Source organism: Bubalus kerabau, chromosome 4 (assembly GCF_029407905.1).
Source record: "Bubalus kerabau isolate K-KA32 ecotype Philippines breed swamp buffalo chromosome 4, PCC_UOA_SB_1v2, whole genome shotgun sequence".
NCBI lineage: Eukaryota > Metazoa > Chordata > Mammalia > Artiodactyla > Bovidae > Bubalus > Bubalus kerabau.
Genome location: NC_073627.1, coordinates 36,302,708 through 36,328,446, shown reverse-complemented (window position 1 = coordinate 36,328,446; position 25,739 = coordinate 36,302,708). Strand labels below are relative to the sequence as shown.

General features: G+C 43.5%; 1 protein-coding gene across 1 annotated transcript; it reads left to right on the top strand.

Moving 5' to 3' along the window:
* Positions 1-11,163: 11,163 nt before the first annotated feature.
* On the top strand, positions 11,164-16,393 carry ODF4 (outer dense fiber of sperm tails 4). Its single transcript, XM_055579638.1, has 5 exons — positions 11,164-11,612; positions 15,048-15,217; positions 15,549-15,683; positions 15,876-16,111; positions 16,379-16,393. The coding sequence occupies exons 1-5, from the start codon at positions 11,164-11,166 to the stop codon at positions 16,391-16,393; spliced, it is 1,005 nt and encodes a 334-aa protein (XP_055435613.1).
* The last annotated feature ends 9,346 nt before the right edge of the window (positions 16,394-25,739 follow it).

The following is a 25,739-nucleotide window of genomic DNA, read 5'->3' as shown; positions in this document are numbered from 1 at the left end:
GAGCTCTGGGTCAACATCGTCGTGGCCACTGTTTCCTTATTGCAGGAGAGGTGGGCTGCAATCATAACCTTGAGCAGCAAGTGAGTGAGAGGAGCCTACTTTTCCCTGCAGCCATTCCACAGGCTGAGCTGAGGTTCTAGTAGTCACAGGTTCCAGTAGTCACAGGGACACCTGGCGAAGGCAACATGCTGTACATTGGACAGTGCCTGATAAAATCCTTTAAAAATGTGCCGAGTCTATGAGGTTGATGGGGTGCTATGTTTTTAAATTTTATTTACTTATTTATGGCTGTGCTGGGTCTTTGCTGCTGTGTGGACTTTTCTCTAGGTGTAGAGAGCTGGAGCTACTCTCTAGGGTGTACTCAGTAGCTATGGTGCATGGGCTTAGTTGCTCCATCGCATGTGGGGTCTTCATGGATCTTCCGGGATCGGGGCTAGAACCTGTGTCTCCTGCACGGGCAGGCGGATTCTTTACCCCTGAGCCTCCAGGGAAGCCCGATGGGGTGCTATTTCAAAAATGTAATTCTTTTCACTTGAAAAAAAAGGTGTAATTCACATGCAGCAATATCCACCCTCTTTCCTGGTAGCTCAGCTGGTAAAGAATCCGCCTGGAAGGCAGGAGACCCTGGTTCAATTCCTGGGTCAAGAAAACTCCCTGGGGAAGGGATAGGCTACCCACTCCAGTATTCTTGGGCTTCCATGGTGGCTCAGGCAGTAAAGAATCCATCTGCAATGAGGGAGACCTGATTGGGTTGGGAAGATCCTCTGGAGGAGGCCATGGCAACCCACTCCCCTGTTCTTGCCTGGAGAATCCCCATGGATAGAGGAGCCTGATGGGCTCTACAGTCCACGGGGTTGCAGAGTCTTGGACACAACTAAGCACACATGTAGTCATGTAATCACTACTGCAATCAAGATACAAGTGTTTCATTGCCCCCTTAAGTTCACTTGTGCCCCTTTGTGCTGAACCCCTTATCCCACCCCAGCCTCTGGCAACCCCTTGTTTGTTTTCTGTCCCTACAGTTTTGTCTTTTCTATAATGTCATATAGATGGACTTATACAGTAGGCAGCCTTTCAAGTGTGGCTTCTCTCATTTAGCAAAATGCTTTTTGTCCACCTTGTTGTGTCAACACTTTTCTTTTTATTGTCGAATAAGAGTCCATTGCATGGATGCACAGCAATTGTTTATTCATTCCCTAGAGTGAAGCATGTTTGGGTTGTTTCCAGTTCGATTTTTTTTTAACCATGTAGTCTTGTGGGATCTTATTAATAGTTCTGGGAGCAGGGATTGAACCCACATCCCTGGCGTTGGAAGCATGGAGTCTTAACCACCAGGGAAGTTCCTGTTTCCAGTTTTAAATGATTACAAATAAAGTCACTGTTAAGTATTCTTGCATAGGCATTGTGTTTGTTTTGTTTTTTTGTTTGTGGATACAACTGAGCGACTGAACTGACTGACTGACACCATGCAGCTTGCGGGATCTCAGTTCCCTGAGGGACTTGAACCTAGGCCACAACGAGAGTGCCGAATCCTAACCACTAGACCGCCAGAGAACTCCTTCCTGTATAGGTTTTTGGATGAATGTAGATTTCATTTCACTTGGGTGCATACCTAGGGGTGGGATTACTAGGTCATATCTCTGCCAACAAAGGTCCATGTAGTCAAGGCTATGGTCTTCTTAGCAGTCATGTATAATTGTGAGAGCTGGACTGTAAAGAAGGAGGAATGCCAAAGAATTGAAGCCTTTGAACTGAGGTGCTGGAGAAGACTCCTGAAAGTACCTTAGACAGCAAGGAGATCAACCTGGAATAGTCACTGGAAGGACTAATGCTGAAGCTGAAGCTCTAGTATTTTCGTCATCTGATGCGAAAAGACAACTCATTGGATAAGTCCCTGATGCTGGGAAAGATCGAGGGCAGAAGGAGAAGAGGGCGTCAGAGGATGAGATGACTGGATGGCATCACCAATGCAATGAGCATGAACTTGGGCAAGCTCCAGGAGATGGTGAGGGACAGGGAGGCCTGGTGTGCTGCAGTCCGTGGGATTGCAAAGAGTCGGACCCGACGGGGGGACTGAACAACAACAATAACAATGGTAAGTGCTTAATTTAACTTTATTGGAAACCGGCCATCTGTTTTCCAAAGTGCCTATACACTTTGCATTCCCACCAGCAAAGCATGAGTGTTGTGGCTGGTATCCTGCTCTGTGTCTTGGCCACTAATTGGCATCATCAGTTTTGTTGTTTTGTTTTGCATGACAGTCTATTAGGTGTGTAGTGGTATCTCGTGGCTTTTAATCTGCCTTTCCCTAATGACTAATGATGCTGAGTTTCTTTTCATGTGCTTATTTGTATATCTTCTTTGGTGAAGTGTCTGTTCAAAACTTTGGGCCTTTTACAAACTGAGTACTTTGTTTTCTTATTATTGTGTTTGGAGAGTTCTTTGTATATTCTTGATATAAGTCCTCTATAAAATATATGATTTGAAAATATTTTCCCCCAGTCTGTGGCTTGTCTTTTCATTTTTCTAAACTGCATTCTTCTAGGAGCAGAAATTCTTTTTTTTGCAGTCACTTCACTTCTTGCTTTAAGCAGCCTTTTTTTCTTCTTACTTCTGTTTAGTTGGTATATAGAAGGCAATGGAATGTCCCACAGAGGCAGAACCAAGCAAGCAGGACACACACAAGCAAGCCTGTCTGCCCATCATTTTCCCATGTGCCCAAAGCCTAAAGGTCAAAGGACATCCTGGGAGGAGAGTGGATCTAGCAACCTAGATCTTCTGGAGTCTAGTTCTTTATTCAGTGTGCTATCCTTAGAAAGGCAGCATGGGCACCACCCGGGCGCTTGTCCAAAGTGTGGCATCTGCATTTTAATGAGATGCCCAGACCAGGAGTACACACATTAGAGTTTGAGGAACATCACCTTCGACAGGCCCACATGAAGGAAGAATGTATATTTCACAGAGGCAAAAGGGAGGGACCTTGCAGCACGTGGATTCTGGCCACAGAGATATCCTAGCAAGGCCAGGGGTCTGGGAGCTCATCACAGAGGAGATTCATGCTGGGGTTTCTACTGGGGTGAGCTGGCCTGAGACAGGACTGTTTCTGAGTGTCACGTAGGCAGCAAAGCACATCCACGTGGATAGTCAAGGAGTGACCAATAAGCTTGTGTTCTCGAGTCCATGTTCTAAGCCCAAGTCCCTATTCTCCAGGTGCTACTGTCCTAGAAGCATGGGTAAGCACCTGCCTTTACTGATGCAACAGTGGGACTTTTTCCTTTTCAGAAATCTCCCAGTCTTGCACTCCATTCTGGCTACCACTCCATACTTGCGTGAGCACGTGATCATCACTAGTCGACTGCTCAGCTTCCTTTCTTTCGGGGAACGTGATCCCTTCCCACGCCCATGTAGTTCATGGGTTGTCAATCAAGGCATCTGAGCCAGTCAGACACTTGGGATTTGGAATCCTACCTAGAAATAGAGAAGGATGGAGGTTCGGGGGGATCTGGGGGACAACGGTGGGTAGAGAGACCAGTTCTTTTTTATTTTTAAAGAAACTTTAATTTTTATTTATTTATTTTATGTCCTAGGTCATGCACGGATGTGGGATCTTGGTTCCTCAATCAAGGATCAAATCTGTGCCTCCTGCTTTGGGAGTGTGGAGTCTTAACCACTGGACAACCAGGCAAGTCCTGAGAGACCAGCTCTTGCTAATGATTTGTCCATGCTCCTCTGGTCTCTGTTTAGTTCTAGGCCTGGATGTTCTGCTTTCATTTTGAGTCTGTGCTTACTCAGTATCACCCAATATACTCCTTTTTGCCTAGCTTAGTCAGTCTGGGTTTGTGCTTGTAACCAAAGAACTCACAGTGATACAAAATCTTACAAGATAATTGGTCAGTGCTGCTGCTAGCCCACAAGGGCCCTTTGTGCCTTTAACCTTGTGGTTAACAGGCGGCCCTTCTGAACAGATGTAGGGTTAGTTGACTTGGCAGGGAGCAGCACCTTTATGTAGATGTAGAACAAAGTGCATTTTCCTCCAGGCCACTGGGGACCCCTTGGTGGGGTATGGCTGATTGAGCAGAATGAAGACTAGAGTTCAGTTCTTACCCTCTTTGCCATGTGCTCTTGTGCAGAGCCCATCCTGCAGCCTTACATGGAGACTCTCTTGTCAGATCCCTCACCCTTCCTTTGGCTCTTTCTCTTCCTTCTGTCTTCCAGTTCACCTCTTCTAGGCTTTTATTCTGGCAACATCAAGGCTGATAACAGCTATGTTTACTTTCATAGCTGTGGTTGAGTCTTCCGTGCTTTGTCCATCTGTTGATTCTAAAATTGAAACTCAATAAACAGTGTTTACCTTATATATTGTGACTGTATAAATATCTTTCATTGCAGAGCTAGTAATCACTAAGATTACATTTCCTTTCTTGAGGAAATTGTGTTGGACTATTTTTAATTACCTTTTGAAAAACTGTATTTGATACATTCACAGGTTTATATGAAATATACATTCACAGTTATTTGTTGTTATTAAGTCATGTCTGACTCTATGACCCCATGGACTGCAGCATGCTGGCTACCCTGTCCGTCACTAACTCCCAGAGTGTGCTGAAATTCATGTCCATTGAATTGGTGATGCCATCCAATCATCTCATCCTCTGTCGTCCCCTTCTCCTCCTGCCTTCAATCTTTCTCAGCATCACAGTCTTTTCCAATGAGTTGGCTCTTCACATCAGGTGGCCAAAGTGTTGGAGCTTCAGCTTTAGCATCAATCCTTCCAGTGAATATTCAAGGTTGATTTCCTTTAGAATTGACTGATTTGATCTCCTTACAGTGCAAGGGACTCTTAAGAGTCTTCTCTAACACCACAGTTTGAAACATCAATTCTTTGGCACTTGGTCAAATGATTCTAAATGATTCTAATGTAATGAATACCCGTGCACTCATCACACAACTCAGGAACCAACAGCCTATTGCCTACTGGTGTATGTACCAGTGTAACCCTCTCTGTCCCATTTCCCTGCCTCCCCTGAGAAATAGCCACTATTCTACATTTTGTGTTTATCATTTCACTGCTTTTTAAAACATGCCATGCAATCATAATAGAATGTATGTTTCAACAATGTTTGGCTTAGTTGTGCTTATTTATAATCTTTATAAAAATGGTGTCATATCTGTGGCATACTTTTCTGGGAGCTATAGTTCTCAGGAAGCATTGTATTGCCTAGATTCTTCCATAGTGTATTGTGCTGCATATGATTTCTCATTCCTAGTAGGGCCAGCCCCTTCCCCACAACACTGGTCCCTCCTGGCATAGAACACACTTCACAGTTATTCCTACCTGTAACTGAGGAAGCTAGGGAATTTGCCCACCAGCTCCCTATCTGTCATTAGTTTGTAGGTCAGCCTTCAGACTTGGGTGACCCTGACCATGGTTACTGGTGGGGGCATAGGCTTGGATTACTGTGATATTGAATGGTTTGCCTTGGAAACGAACAGAGATCATTCTATAGTTTTGGAATTGCATCCAAGTACTGCATTTCGGACTCTCTTGTTGACCATGATGGCTATGCCATTTCTTCTGAGGGATTCCTGCCCACATTAGTAAATATAATGGTCATCTGAGTTAAATTCACCCATTCTAGTTCATTTTAGTTTGCTGATTCCTAGAATGTCGACGTTCACTCTTGCCATCTCCTGTTTGACCACTTCAATTTGCCTTGATTCATGGACCTGACATTCCAGGTTCCTATGCAATATTGCTCTTTACAGCATCGGACCTTGCTTTTATCACCAGTCACATCCACAGCTGGGTATTGTTTTTGCTTTGGCTCCATCCCTTCATTCTTTCTGGAGTTATTTCTCCACTGATCTCCAGCAGCATATTGGGCACCTACCAACCTGGGAAGTTCCTCTTTCAGTATCCTATCATTTTGCCTTTTCATACTGTTCATGGGGTTCTCAAGGCAAGAATACTGAAGTGGTTTGCCATTCCCTTCTCCAGTGGACCACATTCTGTCAGACCTCTCTACCATGACCCATCCATCTTGGGTGGCCCCACATGGCATGGCTTAGTTTCATTGAGTTAGACAAGGCTGTGGTCCGTGCGATCAGATTAGCTAGTTTTCTGTAATTATGGTTTCAGTGTGTCTGCCCTCTGATGTGCTCTCGCAACACCTACCGTCTTACTTGGGTTTCTCTTACCTTAGATGTGGGGTATCTCTTCACGGCTGCTCCAGCAAAGTGCAGCTGCTGCTTCTTACCTTAGACAGTATCATAGTAATCCAAGCCTATCCCCCAACCAGTAACGCTGAAGAAGCTGAAGTTGAATGGTTCTATGAAGACCTACAAGACCTTTTAGAACTAACACCCAAAAAAGATGTCTTTTTCATTATAGGGGACTGGAATGCAAAAGTAGGAAGTCAAGAAACACCTGCAGGAACAGACAAATTTGGCCTTGGAGTACGGAATGAAGCAGGGCAAAGGCTAATAGAGTTTTGCCAAGAGAACGCACTGGTCATAGCAAACACCCTCTTCCAACAACACAAGAGAAGACTCTACACATGGACATCACCAGGTGGTCAACATGAAATCAGACTGATTATATTTGCAGCCAAAGATGGAGAAGCTCTATACAGTCAGCAAAAACAAGACCAGAAACTGACTGTGGCTCAGATCATGAACTCCGTATTGCCAAATTCAGACTTAAATTGAAGAAAGTAGGGGAAACCACTAGACTATTCAGGTATGACCTAAATCAAATCCCTTCTGATTATACAGTGGAAGTAAGAAATAGATTTAAGGGCCTAGATCTGATAGATAGAGTACCTGATGAACTATGGATGGAGGTTTGTGACACTGTACAGGAGACAGGGATCAAGACCATCCCCATGGAAAAGAAATGCAAAAAAGCAAAATGGCTGTCTGGGGAGGCCTTACAAATAGCTGTGAAAAGAAGAAAAAAGCAAAGGAGAAAAGGAAAGATATAAGCATCTGAATGCAGAGTTCCAAAGAATAGCAAGGAGAGATAAGAAAGCCTTCCTCAGCTATCAGTGCAAAGAAATAGAGGAAAACAACAGAATGGGAAAGACTAGAGATCTCTTCAAGAAAATTAGAGATACCAAGGGAACATTTCATGCAAAGACGGGCTCGATAAAGTACAGAAATGGTAGGACCCTAACAGAAGCAGAAGACATTAAGAAGAGTGGCAAGAATACACAGAAGAACTGTACAAAAAAGATCTTCACGACCCAGATAATCACAATGGTGTGATCACTCACGTAGAGCCAGACATCCTGGAACATGAAGTCAAGTGGGCCTTAGAAAGCATCACTACGAACAAAGCTAGTGGAGGTGATGGAATTCCAGTTGAGCTATTTCACATCCTGAAAGATGATGCTGTGAAAGTGCTGCACTCAAGATGCCAGCAAATTTGGAAAACTCAGCAGTGGCCACAGGACTGGAAAAGGTCAGTTTTCATTCCAATCCCAAAGAAAGGCAATGCCAAAGAATGCTCAAACTACTGCACAATTGCACTCATCTCATACGCTAGTAAAGTAATGTTCAAAATTCTCCAAGCCAGGCTTCGGCAGTATGTGAACTGTGAACTTCCAGATGTTCAAGCTGGATTTAGAAAAGGCAGAGGAACCAGAGATCAAATTGCCAACATCCGCTGGATCATTGAAAAGGCAAGAGAGTTCCAGAAAAACATCTATTTATGCTTTATTGATCATGCCAAAGCCTTTGACTATGTGGATCACAATAAACTGTGGAAGATTCTTCAAGAGATGGGAATATCAGACCACCTGATCTGCCTCTTGAGAAACCTGTATGTAGATCAGGAAGCAACAATTAGAACTGGACAGGAAACAACAGACCGGTTCCAAATAGGAAAAGGAGTACTTCAAGGCTGTATATTGTCACCCTGCTTATTTAACTTATATGCAGAGTACATCATGAGAAACGCTGGACTGGAAGAAGCACAAGCTGGAATCAAGATTGTTGGGAGAAATATCAGTAACCTCAGATATGCTGATGACACCATCCTTACGGCAGAAAGTGAAGAGGAACTAAAAAGCCTCTTGATGAAAGTGAAGGAGGAGAGTGAAAAAGTTGGCTTAAAGCTCAACATTCAGAAAATGAAGATCATGGCATCTGATCCTAACACTTCATGGGAAATATATGGGGAAACAGTGGAAACAGTGTCAGACTTTATTTTTGGGGGGCTCCAAAATCACTGCAGATGGTAACTGCAGACATGAAATTAAAAGACGCTTACTCCTTGGAAGGAAAGTTATGACCAAACTAGACAGCATATTAAAAAACAGAGACATTACTTTGCCAACAAAGGTCTGTGTAGTTAAGGCTATGGTTTTTCCTGTGGTCATGTATGGATGTGAGAGTTGGACTGTGAAGAAGGCTGAGCACCGAAGAATTGATGCTCTTGAACTGTGGTGTTGGAGAAGACTCTTGAGAGTCTCTTGGACTGCAAGGAGATCCAACCAGTCCATTCTAAAGGAGCTCAGTCCTGGGTGTTCATCGGAAGGACTGATTCTGAAGCTGAAACTCCAATACTTTGGCCACCTCATGGGAAGAGTTGACTCATTGGAAAAGACCCTGATGCTGGGAGGGATTGAGGGCAGGAGGAGAAGGGGACGACAGAAGATGAGATCGCTGGATGGCATCACCGACATTACCCAGGACATGAGTCTGGGTGAACTCTGGGAGTTGGTGATGGACGGGGAGGGCTGGTGTGCTGCGATTCCTGGGGTTCCAAAGAGTCGGACACGACTGAGTGACTGAACTGAACTGAACTGAACTGACCATGGTTAATGGGATGGTACTCGTCCCTGGCAGGGCCAGAGAATATTTGGGCTTGGAATGGAGCGATCTTTGCTCTAGCAGCTAAAGGTTTAAGATGGACTATGTGGGGTGTAAGGGCCACATTTTTCATCATGTGGATGAAAGAAAAGGAGGAGGGTGGTTTCCAGAGAAAGAAAAAATATCAGGGAGGGACTTCCCTGGTGGCACAGTGAATAAGAATCCACCTGCCAGTAGAGGGAACACAGGTTTGATCGCTGGTTCAGGAAGATTCCATGTGCTGCAGAGGAGCTAAGCCCATGTGCCACAACTGCTGATACATCTGTGTGTCTGGAGCCTGTGGTCTGCGCAGCAAGACGAGCCACTGCAACGAGAAACCCCCGCTCGCCACAACTAGAGAAAGCCCTGGAGCAGCAATGAAGACCCAGCACAACCAAAAGTAATAAATGCATTAATAAAAAAAATACATTTTTTTAAAAAAGATGCTCAAGGAGGAGCAAGACCAGAGTCCAAGTTTGTGATCTGAATATTTGTGTCCCCCAAATTCATATTTTGGGAAAGTAACCCACAAGGTGAAGGTTTGAGGAGGTGGGAGGCTCCACTTTAATGAATAGGATTAACATCCTTATAAAAAAGACCCAACAGGGATCCCTAGCTTCACCTGAGGGCACAGCAAGAAGTCTGTGACCTGGAATTGGGCTATCGCCCAAATATGCCAGTTGGGTTGTGTGGCACCATGATCTTGGACTTCCAGCCTCCAAAACTATGAGAAATAAGTTTCTGTTGTTTATAAATTCTACAGTCTATGAAGCCTGGTGTGCTGCAGTCCACAGGGTTTCAAAGAGTCGGACATGACTAAGCGACTGAACAACTCTATGGTATTTTGTTGTAGCTGACTGAATGGATTAAGACACAGAGGAAGATTCCTCACAGGATTTGAATTCGTGATTCTAATTATTCTGAGTTCCAGCTGTGTACATGACCTCATGATCTATAATTAACTCCCCTTTGGCTTAAATTAATTTCAGTTGCATTCCATCATTTGCAGTCACTCGTCAGCAAGGATGCCTGCTAAACACCTCTATGTTTTTGCTCTTTCTTCTATGCTTGCTGGTGAGAGTGCAAAATAATGAAAACAATAACAATAATGATGTTGCTTTGGCCTTCCCTAGTGATCCAGCTGGCTAAGACTCTGTGCTCCCAATGCAGGGGGCCAGGGTTCAATCCCTGGTCAGGGAACTTGATCCCATATGCTGCAGCTAAGGCCAGGAACAGCCAAATAAATAAATAAGATAAATAAATATTTAAAAATAATATCTCCACTTTCTGGGAATTTACTATGAACAAAAGATTGCTTTTTGTTCATTATCTTATTCAATACTCAAACCAAATCTAGACAAGTATTGTCCCATGTTACAGATGAGTAAACTAAGACACAAAAAGAAGCTATATGATTCTTCCAGGTTCATAAAGCCATTAAGAGGAAGACCCCTAATTCATCTCTTGGGTTGCTGGACCGAAAGCCTTTGTTCTTAACCATGTGTATCACTCTCTTCACAAAGTGAATCAACTCTGATGGGATTCAGACTCACAGCCTGAATTTGAAAGGCTTGTTCTTCACAAGAATTCCAGGCGCTAACTGAGGTCTGGAAGCCACAGTGATCAGGCTGCCTCAGGTCACTCAGATTTATTTTCCTACAGCTCAAAAGGCAGCTTAGGAAAATCTCAGACTGTATAACACTCTCATGGCCCCTCCTGGTCCTGTGTCTTTCCCCTCTGGTGCTGAGGAAAAAAAAAGGGGGGGGGAAGTAAAAAGAGGGGAAGGGGTGGGAACTGTGGACCAGAAGTGAGTAAAGGTGGGGGACGTAGGGAGAAGGTTGGTGACACCTGTGGGAGGCATATCCAACCGTCTCCCTGGGGATAAGCTCCTCCCCTTCTCCTGCTCCATCCGCGAGTACTTGGGGGTGGGGTTAGGGCAGAGGATGTGGGAAGAGCAAAGGAGACCCTCAGCGACCAGGGCTCTTAGAGGAAGGAGGCATCACACGCACAGTTCTGAGTTGAGGCCCCAGAGGAGCAGGGTTTCCAGAAAGAGCTGAAGCTGTGGGCCCCTTCCCCGAGTTGATGCCCCCCCTCCCTCCACAAAGGAATATTCCATGGCAGTTAGGGGCCCTCTCCTGCTGAATGGGTTGTTCTTTTCCAGACGCCAGGTGCTGTGGTGGCCACTGCTCTGCCTGATGAAAATATTTAAATGATGAAGGACAACTGACACTGGCAAGGGAAGGGGGAGATGGGGTGGAGGATAGAAGCAGAGTCAGGGAGTACTCAAGATGGCGACAGGGAACATTAGGGATGAATTCCCTGGGTCAGGAGGAGAAAGTGATGAACATCAGAAGCCTGGAAAGGGCTGGGAGGGCTGGAAAGCAGGATGGGGTGGCGGTGAGCCCGGGACAAGAGGAAGGGGTGGAGAACTGTGTCTCCACCCGTGACAGTAACTGGCCGGTAATTAAGGACCACAGCGTGAAGCTCCACAGGGTTTCTCCACTGCTCCTGCAGTGCAGGATCACACACAGCTCCCGCTGGATAGCGCAGGTGTTGGCCTCAGAGCTCAGCCTGCTCGCCTTCATCATGCTGGTGGTCATGGTCTTCTCCAAGAAATGGCTATGCTTCGAGAGGATCCGTTTCTACCAGCACTGGCCCATGAACGTCACCACCAAAATCTACACGTCAGTTCACATAATGTCCCTGGGGCTCCTGCATATCTACAAATCCAAGAGCTATTCCAACTCAGAATGGGAAAGGTGAGACCCTTACTCTCATCCCACCCCAGGGGCTCCAGGAGGAGCCCCTTGCCTTGGCCTCGACCTCTGTACCCCAGTATTCTTGGCCCTTCCCTCTGGTCAGCCCCACTTTTTTTGACCAGTAAGATGGTTCTACTGGCCCTGAGACCCCCCCCCCTCCCCAGGGATCATTGTTCCTCCTCAGTTGGGCAAACCACTTCTCCTGCCCCAGTGGGAAGGCTCGCAGCCAAGTCTGTGCTTACAGAAATATTGTGAGGGACTTGGATTCTGGGGGTTTGTGAATCACTCATTAATGACACAATTCACTATTATCCTGGGAGAAGAGCCCTAGGGGGTTGGGAATTTCCTTCCTCAGGGCTTTCGGACCCAGAGCTTGAGGAGTCCTCAGGATGCTCTCCTGCAGGCCCACGTTCTCACCGCTGTTCTTCCCCAGCCACAGGCTTTTGCTCTTCTGGGCCAGCTCTGTGTTTCCACCTCTGGTTACCTTGCTCTTTCCTCCTTCCCAGAGTTCTTGGAGCTACTCCATTTCCTATTCTTGTTAATTTCACCTCTGCTGTCCTCTCACCTCCCAAGTTTGGGTCCCCTTTCTCAACATTTGTGGAAAACCAGAACTTTGGATCCCCGAATTTCACTTCTTGACCTTATTAACTTTTTTTTTTTTTTTAAAGTTACACAGCCATAGACGACTTCCCTGGCAGTCCAGTGGTTAAGCCTTTGCCTTCCAATGCAGGGGTGCAAGTTCCATCCCTGGTCAATGGGAGCTAAGATCCCATGTGCCTGGCAGCCAAAAAATCAAAACAGATAACGGAAGCAATACTGTAACAAATTCAATGAAAGCTTCAAAAAAAGCTCCACATTAAGAAAAAAAGTTACACAGCCGTTATTTACTTTCATTATGAAAGTGGTGGTGCTTTAGTTGCTAAGTTGTGATTAACTCTTGAGACCCCATGAACTGTAACCCACCAGGCTTCCTCAGTCCAAGGGATTTTCCAGGCAAGAATACTGGGTGGGGTTGGGGGCGGGGGCTGCCATTTCTGTCTCTAGGGGATCTTCCCAGCCTAGGGATCGACCCTGTGTTTCCTTCATTGCAGACAGTCTCCTGCATTAGCAGGCAGGTTCTTTACCACTGAATCACCAGGGAAGCCCCACCATGAAAGTAATACATCCTTATTCCAATAAATGTGGGGCAACAAAAGCTATCATTATTTGCAACCTTATTCTATTTGCTTAAGTTAATCCCCTATCAACTCTAAGAGCTAGGGATAATTATCCTCATATTACAGATGAGGAAACTGAGACTCAGGTTACCTTGCTCAAGATCATAAAGCTATTAGGCTGAACCACAAGACAGGGCCAATTTTTGACCTCTTTTCACCTGAGCAAATTCATACATAACAACCTAATAATGGCAGGTTTACAATCATAACTCATATGTGTCTGGCTCAGAAACGTAATCAACTACATGAGTTTTTGTTCTATAGGTTACTCAAAGACAGTCACTACTGGATGTTTATGCAGCACTCAATTTTTTTCCAGCCTTCTTTTTAAAAAAATTGAACACGTTTTGAGTAATTTTCACATAGTTATATTGATTATTCACAAACTATTTTATATCTTTTAGATTATTTTTATTACTTATTTTGTATTATTTTAAAATTTATGAGATATAATAAACACCCCATATTAAGACTATACTATTCAACTTAATAGATTTATTAATTGTGACTTGACTATCTTATTTATCTATTCTTGGCAAATTTATTTCCAGTTTCATACTTAAGAAAAAAGGACCAACAAAGCTTACTAATCATGAAGTTTTTCCTGTGTTTAGTATCTCTGGACTAGATTTCCTAAAGTGGGTTTAATGGATCAAAGATTATAACTATCGTAAGGCTTTTTAATAAAATTTTCCATGTTGCTTTCAAAAAGTATGAAAACAATTTATGCTTCCATTAACAATGTATGAAGAGGCTGTTTCATTGTAACTTTGTCAGCAATGACTGTTTATTATTTTTTTTAATTTTATTTTATCAAAGTATAATTGATTTAAAATGTGTTAATTTCTGCTCTATAGCAAAGTGATTCAGTTATACACATGCATATTTTTTCATATTCTTTTAAAAGTTATGACTGTTAACTTTAAATACATGAATATATTATTTTTTTAATTTAAAAAGTTGCACAATTATTGTTAGAATGCAGAAAGTTTAAGAAAGAAAATAAAAATCACCTAAAATTTCTTCACACAGATATAATCACAGTTGACATTGTAATGGATTTACTTCCAGTCTTTTGTGTATCTATATAAAATAAATACAAATAAATATATATGTAGCTTTATTTTTGTTTTAACAAATATATATTTTAATTTTTCAAAGTTGTAATCATTTTACATGCTCAGTGTTATAAACTCCACTTTTCAGTGGTAAGCATATTATTTGTATCATAAAATAATTATTCTATAAATATCAATGTTAAAAATGTACTTGATTACATAGTATACGGACACAGTGAAAATTCAAAAAACACAACAGATTAAAGTGAGCCTTTCACCTTCCAGGTTCCCTCCTTAGATTCTATCTGGAGACAATGATCTATCATATCATGGTTTTTATTTTTTATTTATTTATTTATTTTTTTTAGTTCTACCAGTTTATTGCTACCAACCCGTGACCCTCCACCCTCATGCACACATGCTCAGTCATGTAACCCCATGGACTGCAGCCAGCCAGGCTCCTCTGTCCATGGACTTTTCCAGGCAAGAATACTGGAGTGGGTTGCCATTTCCTTCTCCCATATCATGGTTTTTAATGAACACATAATAATCTAATGTGTGGGTACCTTATAACTTAACAGCTCTCTTGTTAGACATATAAATAATTTTGGAAAGAAGATCTCTGTACATAAATTTTAATGCATATCTTAGATTGTTTCTTTAACATAAATTCCAAGAGGATGTATTACTGGGGCAAAGGGTCTTAAAAATTTAGATTTGGGTAGCATCTCTGATCACACATCAGAGATCCTACCAGTGGTGTGTGAAAGCACCTCTTTTCTCTAAATCCTTTCTTACACTAGATATGATCAATTTTGTTTTGATCTTTGCTAATTTGATAGACCAAAAAAAATCACATTTAATTTGCAGTTTTTATTGTTGAGTCTCACATTTTTATTGGACATTGGTATTTTTTTTGAGAACTGCAGTTCAAGTCGTCTGTCCAGCTTCTCCTTTGAGGCATTTGTTTTCATATGGTTGGGGTTTTCACACAATCTCCATATCAAGAATCTTTGCCTATTTAATAAGTGAAAATGATATTTTATTATTGTTATCTCAAATGTGCATTGTCTGGTTGTTTCCTTGTATTTGCTCATTCGATTATATTTTGTCTTTTGCAAATCTTTAGTTCATCCTGTTTTCTCATTTTCCCTAGACAGTTTTAAGCTGTGGACAAATCACCCAGCTTTTGGGGTGGCCAAGATTACCTTCTGCCTGGCCTTGGGGCTGGGCATCATCCTCACCATCTGGTTGCACCTGCCGTACATACCTGGTCTTCAGAAATTGCCCTTTTTCGGCTGGATTGGGACTGTCATGAGCTTCTGTGAAGGTGCCCTCTAGCTCTGGAAAAGGTCCTTAGTTTCTCCTAACACACATCTTCCTGGCACTTCTTCCTCTTCCTTTCTTTGGGAGTGGGGTCTGGGTTTGTGGGTGGTGGGAGAACAGAGCTAGTAGCTGTTGACTGAGAACTGAGTTCCATTGATTCCTGGTCACTGGTAGGGTGGAGGTGGAGAGGTCAATTCCCATGAACCTCTGGGACTGCGTGCTCTGTGTGTGCTGATGGAGGTTGTGGTTTGTGACTGTAGTTCAGCAGGTGAGGAAGAATGCTTTTGGAATTCTCAAGTGAAAATAAGACCCCCTTACACCCTTTTGTCTCCTAGCTTTCTTCGTTTTCTTCACCCTCATACTGTTCCCTGTTAACGTCTGGCTCTTTGAGTTGAGAAAGAATTTATCAATCCCCCTCTGCTGGAGCTACTTCATTGGTTGGCTGGTGTTTATCCTGTATGTCATCTGTGGTGAGTGGCCCAGAGGACCCTGGGAAGCGGGAACACAGGTGGGTCGGGGCAGAAAAAGTGTGGAGGGAGAGGGCTGTCAATCCCCAGGGATAGGTTCTTAGGGACTTTTCTTCCCCTTGGCCTCACTTTGCTTTCCACTTGTTCCTCCCAATCTCTGACTTTCCTCTCCCCTTTCTCCTTGTCCTTTCCCAGCAGTCCTCTGCTACTTCAACCATGGAAAGTTCTGGTGTCTGATTCTGAGCCATCCCGCCAGCAGCAGCAGCAGTTCCAGCTCCGAACATGAATCTGTGAGTGAGCTGGCTACCTCCAACACAACTGTCAGCCAGGAGGAAGTCCTGGACCCTGAGAAAAAGAAGGCATCCTTGGCTCCAAGTCCTGTTTATTCCTCTAAATCTGCCTCCTCATCCTTCCCCTCTCCAAACACTGAAGTAGGTTGGCCCTCATCACTGCAAGGAATTAGAGAGGGAGGACTTTAGGCCAGCTCTGCACACCTCGTCCTTGTTCCTGCCTTTCCTACAGCTTAGATGATGTAGAATAAATTGTCTCTTATTTTTCATGTCCAGCAGTTGTTGAGACAAGACAAGAGCTTGGAGAAGGAGAGGAAGGGAGGATGAACAAGTGTGTTTCCCAGTTCTTTCTGCCGAGGGGCCTTTCGGCATACTTTGGTCCTCAAGCCTGCCCATCTCTCCCCCCAGCAAGCACACTTGTAAACAGGCAAACACCTCTGGGAGCTAAACTTCTTTCAACTTTGTTACCTCTGCCCTAACATTTGTTATTAGTAGCTGGAGAGTCATCAGGAGAGAGATATCACTATTGAACTTGATGGTTTACTCATAGTGAAGGGTTCAAAAGCAAAATGACCCAAGGGTAAAGAAGCAGGTTAAACAAGGAGAGCACAATAGAGGGTATGGTTGTGCCCCCAGCAGCAATCCCACCTGCAGTGTCCAGCTCAGATGACTGAGAACTCAAAAAGCCCTGTGTCTGGGTACCATCAGCATCAACTCAAACTGTACCACCACCACCTTCACCAGCTCCTCCACCACCACCTCCACCTCCACCACCTGAAACTCCTCCATCACCACCCCTAACTTACCTCCCTGACTCTCTGGATGTTACAGCTTTCTACTCCATCTCCCATGCCCACCACTCTGTAACAACAAGACTGACACAGAGCAAGAAAGGAAAACAGTAGGATCAGGCCTTGTGGTTAAAAGACAAGTTACACATGTGTGCTCTAAACCCAGGCTCAGAAAGACATGTGGCCTCTGGTTTAGGCAGCAGTGATGGCCGAGACTATTGGGATTTAGATATCTTGCATTTTGCTGGCCTTGTATGACTGATCCATATCACGTTATATCCCTCCAGCTAGAGCCCTGATGCCAGCAAGCTGGAGGAGTTCAGGGACAAATTGTGAGTGGATTGGATATGTTAAAAAATATATATATGTGTTATTATTGAACCATATGATATCATTGTTTCAGCAGTTAAATATTGACAATTTCATATGATTCAACCTAATATATATGCCTGATATCTATTTTATTTGAGCTTTTTTTAAAAAAGATTCCTATCTTTACCCTACCTGACTAGCACTGTGGAATTTCTAACCTAGCTTCAAGCAAATATTCTGAACAAAGAACCTAATGCAGTGTCTTGACAATTAGGCAGAACAGACATTCCACAAACCCCTACTCAGGGTCCTCCTCACGCTCCTCCCACGGGTAGCTAGCAAGGGTTTGTGGGAGAATTTATTGAATCAGTCATCCTGGGGAAGGGAAGGGACATAAAACATAGGTGTGTCATGACCACTGCCTTAGAAAGAGATAAAATCTAATTAGAGAAAGTGATTCTGTAATTCTGTAGGAGTCATTCACTCAAGTGCCCACAGAGGCTAGGGAGGTAATCTAAATAAATATGGGGGCCACTATTCCAGTCTATATATAATTTTCCTCTTTTGATAAAGACCTGGTGTATTGTTTATTGCTGGATAACAAATTACCCCCAAATTTAGCCACTTAAAATAATAAATATTTATTATCTCGCATGCTTTCTGGGGTCAAGAATCTGGGAGCAACTTAGCTGAATTGTTCTTGCTCAGGTTCTCTCATGACATGACAGTCAGGATGTCAGATGAGTCATCTGAAGTCTGCTGATGTCATCTGAAGGCTTGACTGGGGCTGGAGGATCCACTTCTAATATGGTTCACTGGTAGGGCTGCTGGCAGGAAGCCTCAGTTCCTTCCCACAAGGGCTTCTTCATGTGCTGCTTCAGGGCTAGCTACCCCTACTGCTGCTGCTGCTAAGTCGCTTCAGTCGTGTCCAACTCTGTGTGACCCCATAGATGGCAGCCCACCAGGCTCCCCCGTCCCTGGGATTCTCCAGGCAAGAATACTGGAGTGGGTTGCCATTTCCTTCTCCAATGCATGAAAGTGAAAAGTGAAAGTGAAGTCACTCAGTCATGTCCAACCCTCAGTGACCCCATGGACTGCAGCCTTCCAGGCTTCTCCATCCATGGGATTTTCCAGGCAAGAGTACTGGAGTGGGGTGCCACTGCCTTCTCTGACAGAGAGCCATTGAAGAGAGCAACGAGGAGGAAGCTCCAGTGCCTTTTATGACCTAGTCTTGGGAGAAATCCTCCATCACTTCCATCATAGTTCTATCGGTTGGAAGCAAGTCACTAGGTTCACCCCACACTCAAGGGGAGGGGAGTTAAGATCTACCTATTGAGGGAAAGAGTATCAAGAATTTGTGGGGGAACTTCCTTGGTGGTCCAGTAGTTAAGACTCCATGCTTCCACTGCAGGGGGCACAGGTTAGATCCCTGGTTGGGGAACAAAGATCCCATATGCCACACAGTGTGTCCAAATTAAAAAAAAAGAGAGAATTTGTGGGTATATTTTAAAGTCACCAGAGTCTGCCTTCTGGTCATACATTATTTGCATTCCCCCAACAAGCAAAATATGCTAACCTATCCCAAGGCCCCCCAAAGTCTCATCCCATTCCAACATCAATCAGCTGAAACTTCAGAATCTTGCTGTGTTATAAATGATGGAGTTAAGTCCCCCTTGTGAGGTTTTTAAGAACTGTTCCAAGTTGGCTGTGGCAATGCCGCTTGAGAGGCAAAAGAAATTAGAGGCCCCTATGGGACATCCTCTGGTGGTCTGGTGGCTAAGACTCCTTGCTCCCAATGCAGGGGGCCTGGGTTCAATCCTTGGGTCAGGGAACTAGATCTCACATGCTGCAACTAAGACCCAGTTCAGCAAAAAAAAAAAAACCCCAAAAAACCCAAATATTAAAAAAAATAAATTAGAGGTCCTAGAAGAGGGGGACATGGCATGACATGTGGGAAGAAGACCTTGGGAACAGGCTCAAGTGAGCAGATGGACAGCTGAGAGAGTGTGAGGACCTGGGGGCAAATGTCATTATTGGGGTCAGGGTGGAGCCCACAAGCAAAAGGCATGAGGGGATTTACTGGTGCATTAGAGTGTCACTAGGTCACAGAGAGGGGAGGTCCAGAAGAGGAACTTGTGGCAGGAACTAAACCAGCCAGACTCCACTGGTACACCTGGTTACCTGGTCACCTGGTGAGGCATCAGGAAATTATGAATGTTCAGAATTTTGCAATACATTTGCCTGATGTTATGGACTGAGTTTTGTTTCCCCCCAAATTCATGTGTTAAAGCCTTAATTCTCAGTACCTCAGAAAGTGACTATGCTTGGAGACAGGGTCTTTAAAGAGGTGATTAAATTAAAATGAGGTTATAGGGTGGGCCCTACATGAACTGACTGGTATCCTTATAAGAAGAGACTAGGAATAGAGACATCAGGGTTGTGTATGCATAGAAGAAAGACCACATGAAGACACAGAGAAGGTGACCACCAGCAAACCAAGTAGGAAGATCTCAGAAGAAACCAAACCTGTGTATACCTTGATCTTGGCTCTAGTCTCCAGAAGTGTGAGAAAATCTCTGTTGTTTAAACCATCCAGTATTTGGTCCTTTGTTATGGCAGTCCTAGAAACCAACACGCCATCTAAATCAAGTCCAAGAATAGATGAGGCTCTTAGGATGTAATTCCCTAAGTACATCTCCTGGACACCTGTGAGCTAAAGAGACAAGTGATCATCCCCCGCACACCCAGGATACAAGGGTGGGACAGTCAAAGGATAACCATGGTACACATTACCGTTTAAAAAGGAAGGACATAAGGGACTTCCCTGGTGGTCCATTGGTTAAGACTCCTTGCTCCCACTGTAGGGGGCAAGGGTTCGATCCCTGGTAGGGGAACTAAAATCCTATATGCTGCAATGTGCAGCTGAAAAGAATAAATAAATAATTTTAAAATAAAAAGGAGAGATATGAGAGGCACACAGGAGTCACTGGTTCATAGCAGTTCTGAAATCCAGCTGGGAAGATGTTGAAATCTCCTTGATTAGGACTCAGCCTATCTCTGCCCAGGAGTGAGTCTCCATGAGTCTCTTTTATTTATTTATTTATTTTTCTTTTCTTTTTTTTTAATTATTTTTTAAGATAAAATCCATATACCATAAAATTTGCCATTTAAAAGTGTACAAGTTGGTAGTTTTAGTATATTTATGTTGTGCAACAATCACCACTATTCAATTCTAGAACATTTTTACCACTCAAATCACTGCGCATTCCCTGCCCAGTCCCTGGCAACTACTAATCTACTTTCTATGGATGGTCTATTCTGGGCAATTCAGTTAAATGGAATCATACAATATGTGACCTTCTGTATCTCGCTTCTTTTATTTAGCATAATGCTTTCAAGGTTTGTTCATATTATAAAGTATGTCACTATTTCATTCTGGTTTATGACTGAATAATATTTCACTGCATGGATATGATATATTTTATTTATCTATTTGTAAGCTGCTGGACATTTGGGACTTTGGGCTCTCATGCATAATTTTACTATAAACATGAATATGTAAGTTTTCATACATAATGTTTTCAGTTTTCTAGGGAATGTAAATAGTGGAATTTCTGGGCCACCTGGTAATTTCCACAGTATCAAATGTTGGCAGTGGTGTGGAGTAACAGGAACTCTCCTTCATTGTTGGTGGGAATGCAGAATGGTGCAACCACTTCAGAAGACAGTTTGAAAATTTCTTACTAAACTAAATTTACTGTTACCATATGATCCTGCAGATACACACCTAGGTATTTACCCAAATGAACTGAAAACTTATGCCCATACACAAACTTGCATTTAATTATAGCAGCATGATTTATAATTGCCAAAAATTGGAAGCAACCTAAATGTCCATCAGTGGGTGAATGGAGGGAATTCCCTGGTGGTCCAGTGGTTAGGACCGGGTGCTTTCACTGTCAGGGTCCTGGGTTCAATCCCTGGTCAGGGAACTAAGATTCCCACACACAAGTCAAAAAAAAAAAAGACTGTTTGCATGGAATCCTGTTTCTGCAAGCCCAAGAGTAACTGCCTTGTATCCTCATGTTCATAGGTTCCTAGGCCTAAGGACTGGTCACAGGAAGGCAAAATTGTCTGCCCTCTTTGTAGGACTCTGACAATTAAAAAATTGGTGGGTGGGGGAGACATAATTTCAAATTTACAGAAAAGTTGCAAGAACAATACAAAAGTTGCAAGGACAGTACAAAGAATTCCTTTGTATTCTTCACCCAGATTTCCCCAAATGTTAATATTACTACATTTGCTTTGTATCTCTTTCTTCCCTCCTTACCCCTCTCCCTCGTTCCCTCTCTCCCCCTCCACACCCTTTTTTTTTCCTCTACTGTTTGAGATTAAGTTGCAGACATGATGCCCCTTTACCTCTGAATATTTCAATGTCTAGTTCTTAAAAACAAGATGCATAACCACATCTTGTTTTCCATAACCACAGTGTAAGTCTCAAGACAGGAAATTCCACACTGATATCATAATATAAGCTTCAAATAATATTCAGATTTTGCCAATTGTCCCCGTGATGTCCACTATAAAAGAAAATCCTGGATCACGCATCATATTCAGTTGCCACGTCTCTTTCACCCACTTTAACTGGAAGAGTTTCTCAGTCTTTCAATGCCTTCCTAACATTGACCAGCTATTTTGTAGGATGCCCCTCCATCTGGTTAGTCCCATGTGTCTTCATAATTACATTCAGGTGATACATTTTTGGTAGAAATATCACAGAAATGTTGCTGTTTTCTCAGTGCATCATATCAAGAGGCACTGGCACCAGTACCAGTAACAACACTGGCATGTTTATTTGATCACCAACTTAAGGTGGTGTCTGCCAGGTTCTTCTACTGAGGATCTGACCAAGTCTACTTCCCCTGCTAGAAGTCCTCTGATGCAATTGAGGCAGAATGGAGACTGTTCACTGCTGAACTGCAAACAATCCATCAAAATTCAGCTGAAGTGACTTTTCTGTGGATCCCTCACCGAGCTTCCTTTTACAGACTTGAAGTCTTTACTGGGACTTTGATGGTGGGCCAATGGTTAAGACTCCACACTTTCACTGCAGGGAGGAAGATTTGCTTTCTGGTCAGGGAGCTAAGATCCTGCATGCCACCTGGTACGATCAAAATATAAAATTAACTGGCTTCCCTGATGGCTCAGTGCTAAAGAATCTGCCTGCCAACACAGGAGACACGGGTTTGATCCCTGATCCAGGATGCCCGTGCTCTGCAACAAGAGAAGACACAGCAATGAGAAGCCTGCATACTGCAACTAAAGAAGGGCCTTCTCTCGCTACAAAGAGAGGAAAGCCTGTGCAGCAACGAAGACTCAGCACAGCCAAAAGTAAATAAACAAAATTATTGGAAAAGACCTGGATGGTGGGAAAGATTGAAGGCAAAAGGAGAAGGGGACAGTAGAGGATGAGATGGTTAGACAGCATCACCAACAATGGACGTGGGTTTGAGCAAACTCAGGGAAATAGTGAAGGACAGGGAAGCCTGGCGTGCTACATTCCATGGGGCTGCAAAGAGTCAGATACAACTTAGCAACTGAACAACAATAATATTAAAAAAAAAAACAACACACAAAACAAACAGAAAACAACCAAACCTTTGCTTTGTGCCCTATTTCAGCATTTAGCACTCTCTACTGTGACTGCTGGGGAGAAGGCAATAGCACCCCACTCCACTACTCTTGCCTGGAAAATCCCATGGACGGAGGAGCCTGGTTGACTGCAGTCCATGGGGTAGCTAAGAGTCGCACACGACTGAGCGACTTCACTTTCACTTTTCACTTTCATGCATTGGGGAAGGAAATGGAAACCCACTCCAGTGTTCTTGCCTGGAGAATCCCAGGGATGGGGGAGCCTGGTGAGCTGCCGTCTATGGGGTCGCACAGAGTCGGACACGACTGAAGCGACTTAGCAGCAGCACCATGACTGCTGACTTGATGGTAATCTAACGCACTGCCGGGCACACGGTTGGTGTTTGTAAGTGTCTAATGAATGATTGAAAGTGAGAGGCTAGAGAAGTGGGTGGCTGAGGAGAAAATAAAGAGGGAAACAAAGATTGATCAGTTTCCAGGAGGCTCTCTTCCTGATACAGGGAGTACCTGTATCTGGAGAGGAGGAAGGGTGGCTGCTTCCAGGCATCAGGACTGGCTCCCTCCACTCCACTCAGGGCAGAGGCAGTGTTTCAGGACTGGAGGCTGGTGGGTTATTACTGGTGAGCTGGGTTAAGTGTTGAGGCAAGATCTTAGTGGCCCCTGCATTCAAGGCAGCCATTTCCAGGATTCCTGTCACTGCACCAGGAAAAAGGCCTAGAGAAGGCGTGACATCCTCTAAAGAACCGTATATTCAGTGCTGAGAGGGCATAGGGGGAGGGGAGAGAGGCAAACATCCGGTCACTGGATGACCTGGCTATGCAAAAACCCAAGGAGGAAAGCTGATAAGACCTCATCTGCTAGTCGTGATGAGGGAAGTGTCTAAAAGTGAAAAGAAATCCTAGACCAAAGTTCCAGGTGTGGAGAAGTTATTCTGAGCATGGAGCTCCTCGACAGAAAGGATGCAGAAGTTCAAACTGAACAGGAAGATTCTACAAAGGAGCCTTGGGGAAGCAAAAGGCAAAACATCAGGACCCAATTTCAAAAGGAAAAAAAGAGAAAATAGAATTAGATCTAACCTATATACTTGTGTGTGTGTATATATACATATAAAACATATTATATATATAGTTAATTATAAATAAGACAATTAGACATAAGATAAACACACTTGTAAAAGGCAAAGCCTCATATTAAAGCGGGAAGCCAACTGGCTCAGGAAGTTCATATTTCCTGCTCACTTTGTTTGCTTGGAAAACACAGCAGAGCAGACCATCTGGGGTAATTAATTCTGGGGTAAAAATGTCAGAACTTGGGTAAACAAAGAGTAGTGCCAAGATAACAGCAATCAAGTGGAACTAGGAACTGAAAACAGAAACCAGGTTTCACGAATTCAAAGGAACAGAGTTCTGAACAAAATTCAGAAGAAGATTCTGGGGACAAACCTATTCTACGTTGGCCAATTTTTGAACAACAGAGGGTTCTTACTTTTACATTTCAAGGTAGCTCAGGTTTCAAATCAATTTCTATAAAAATTCTACAAAGAAAAGATGTGTAAATCACATATTCAAAAACAGCTCCTCTCCCCATAAAACCTTTCTCCTCAAAATTCCACAGCCCAAAGCCACCAAATCTGAAATGGTTAAAATAACTGTGCAGAAGTCACTGGCCTACACAGTGGTGAAGCTCACCTTGGTGAACCACGCTTTAGTTGTCAGCGGCACACGTGTCCAGAAAGCCTGCAGAAAAAATTGGAAGCAAAAGTTTAAAGCTGAGCTTCTCAGATACCTCCCCCTTCCGGTCTCAGTGCCAACTAATGACATTCCAATGTGTAGCCTCAAAAAACTACTGGGAATAGCATCTCAGAAATAACAAAAGAAAATGTTTCTTCTTCCCCTAGAGCTGAAAAAAAAAGCAGATTCTATTCCACAATATAAGGCTGCTGCTGCTGCTGCTAAGTTGCTTCAGTCATGTCGGACTCTGTGCAACCCCATAGTTGGCAGCCCACCAGGCTTCCCCGTCCTGGGGATTCTCCAGGCAAGAACACTGGAGTGGGTTGCCATTTCTTCTCCAATGCATGAAAGTGAAAAGTGAAAGTGAAGTTGCTCAGTCATGTCCGACTCTTAGCGACCCCATGGACTGCAGCTGACCAGGTTCCTCCGTCCATGGGATTTTCCAGGCAAGAGTACTGGAGTGAGGTGCCATTGCCTTCTCCTCAATATAAGGCTAGCTTTGACAAAGTTGTAAGTAGAAAACACTCACTAAAGCATCAATCTGAGTCTCCCATCTTCTATCAAAATTTTATATTTGCAAACCATATGTCTGATAAGGGGTTAATATTCAAAATATGAACTTCCAGATGTTCAAGCTGGATTTAGAAAAGGCAGAGGAACCAGAGATCAAATTGCCAACATCTGCTGGATCATCAAAAAAGCAAGAGAGTTCCACAAAAACATCTACTTCTGCTTTATTGACTACACCAAAACATTTGACTGTGTGTGGATGACAACAGTTGAAAATTCTTCAAAAGATGGGAATACCAGACCACCTGACCTGCCTCTTGAGAAATCTATATGCAGGTTAGGAAGCAACAGTTAGAACTGGACATGGAACAACAGACTGGTTCCAAATAGGAAAAGGAGTACGTCAAGGCTGTATATTGTCACCCTGCTTATTTAACTTACATGCAGAGTACATCATGAGAAATGCTGGGCTGGAAGCACAAGCTGGAATCAAGATTGCTGGGAGAAATATCAATAACTTCAGATATGCAGATGACACCATCCTTATGCCAGAAAGCAAAGAAGAACTAAAGAGCCTCTTGATGAAAGAGAAAGAGGAGAGTGAAAAAGTTGACTTAAAACTCAACATTCAGAAAACGAAGATCATGACATCTGGTCCCATCACTTCATGGCAAATAGATGGGGAAACAGTGGAAACAGTGTCAGACTTTATTTTTGGGGGGCTCCAAAATCACTGCAGATGGTGACTACAGCCATGAAATTAAAAGATGCTTA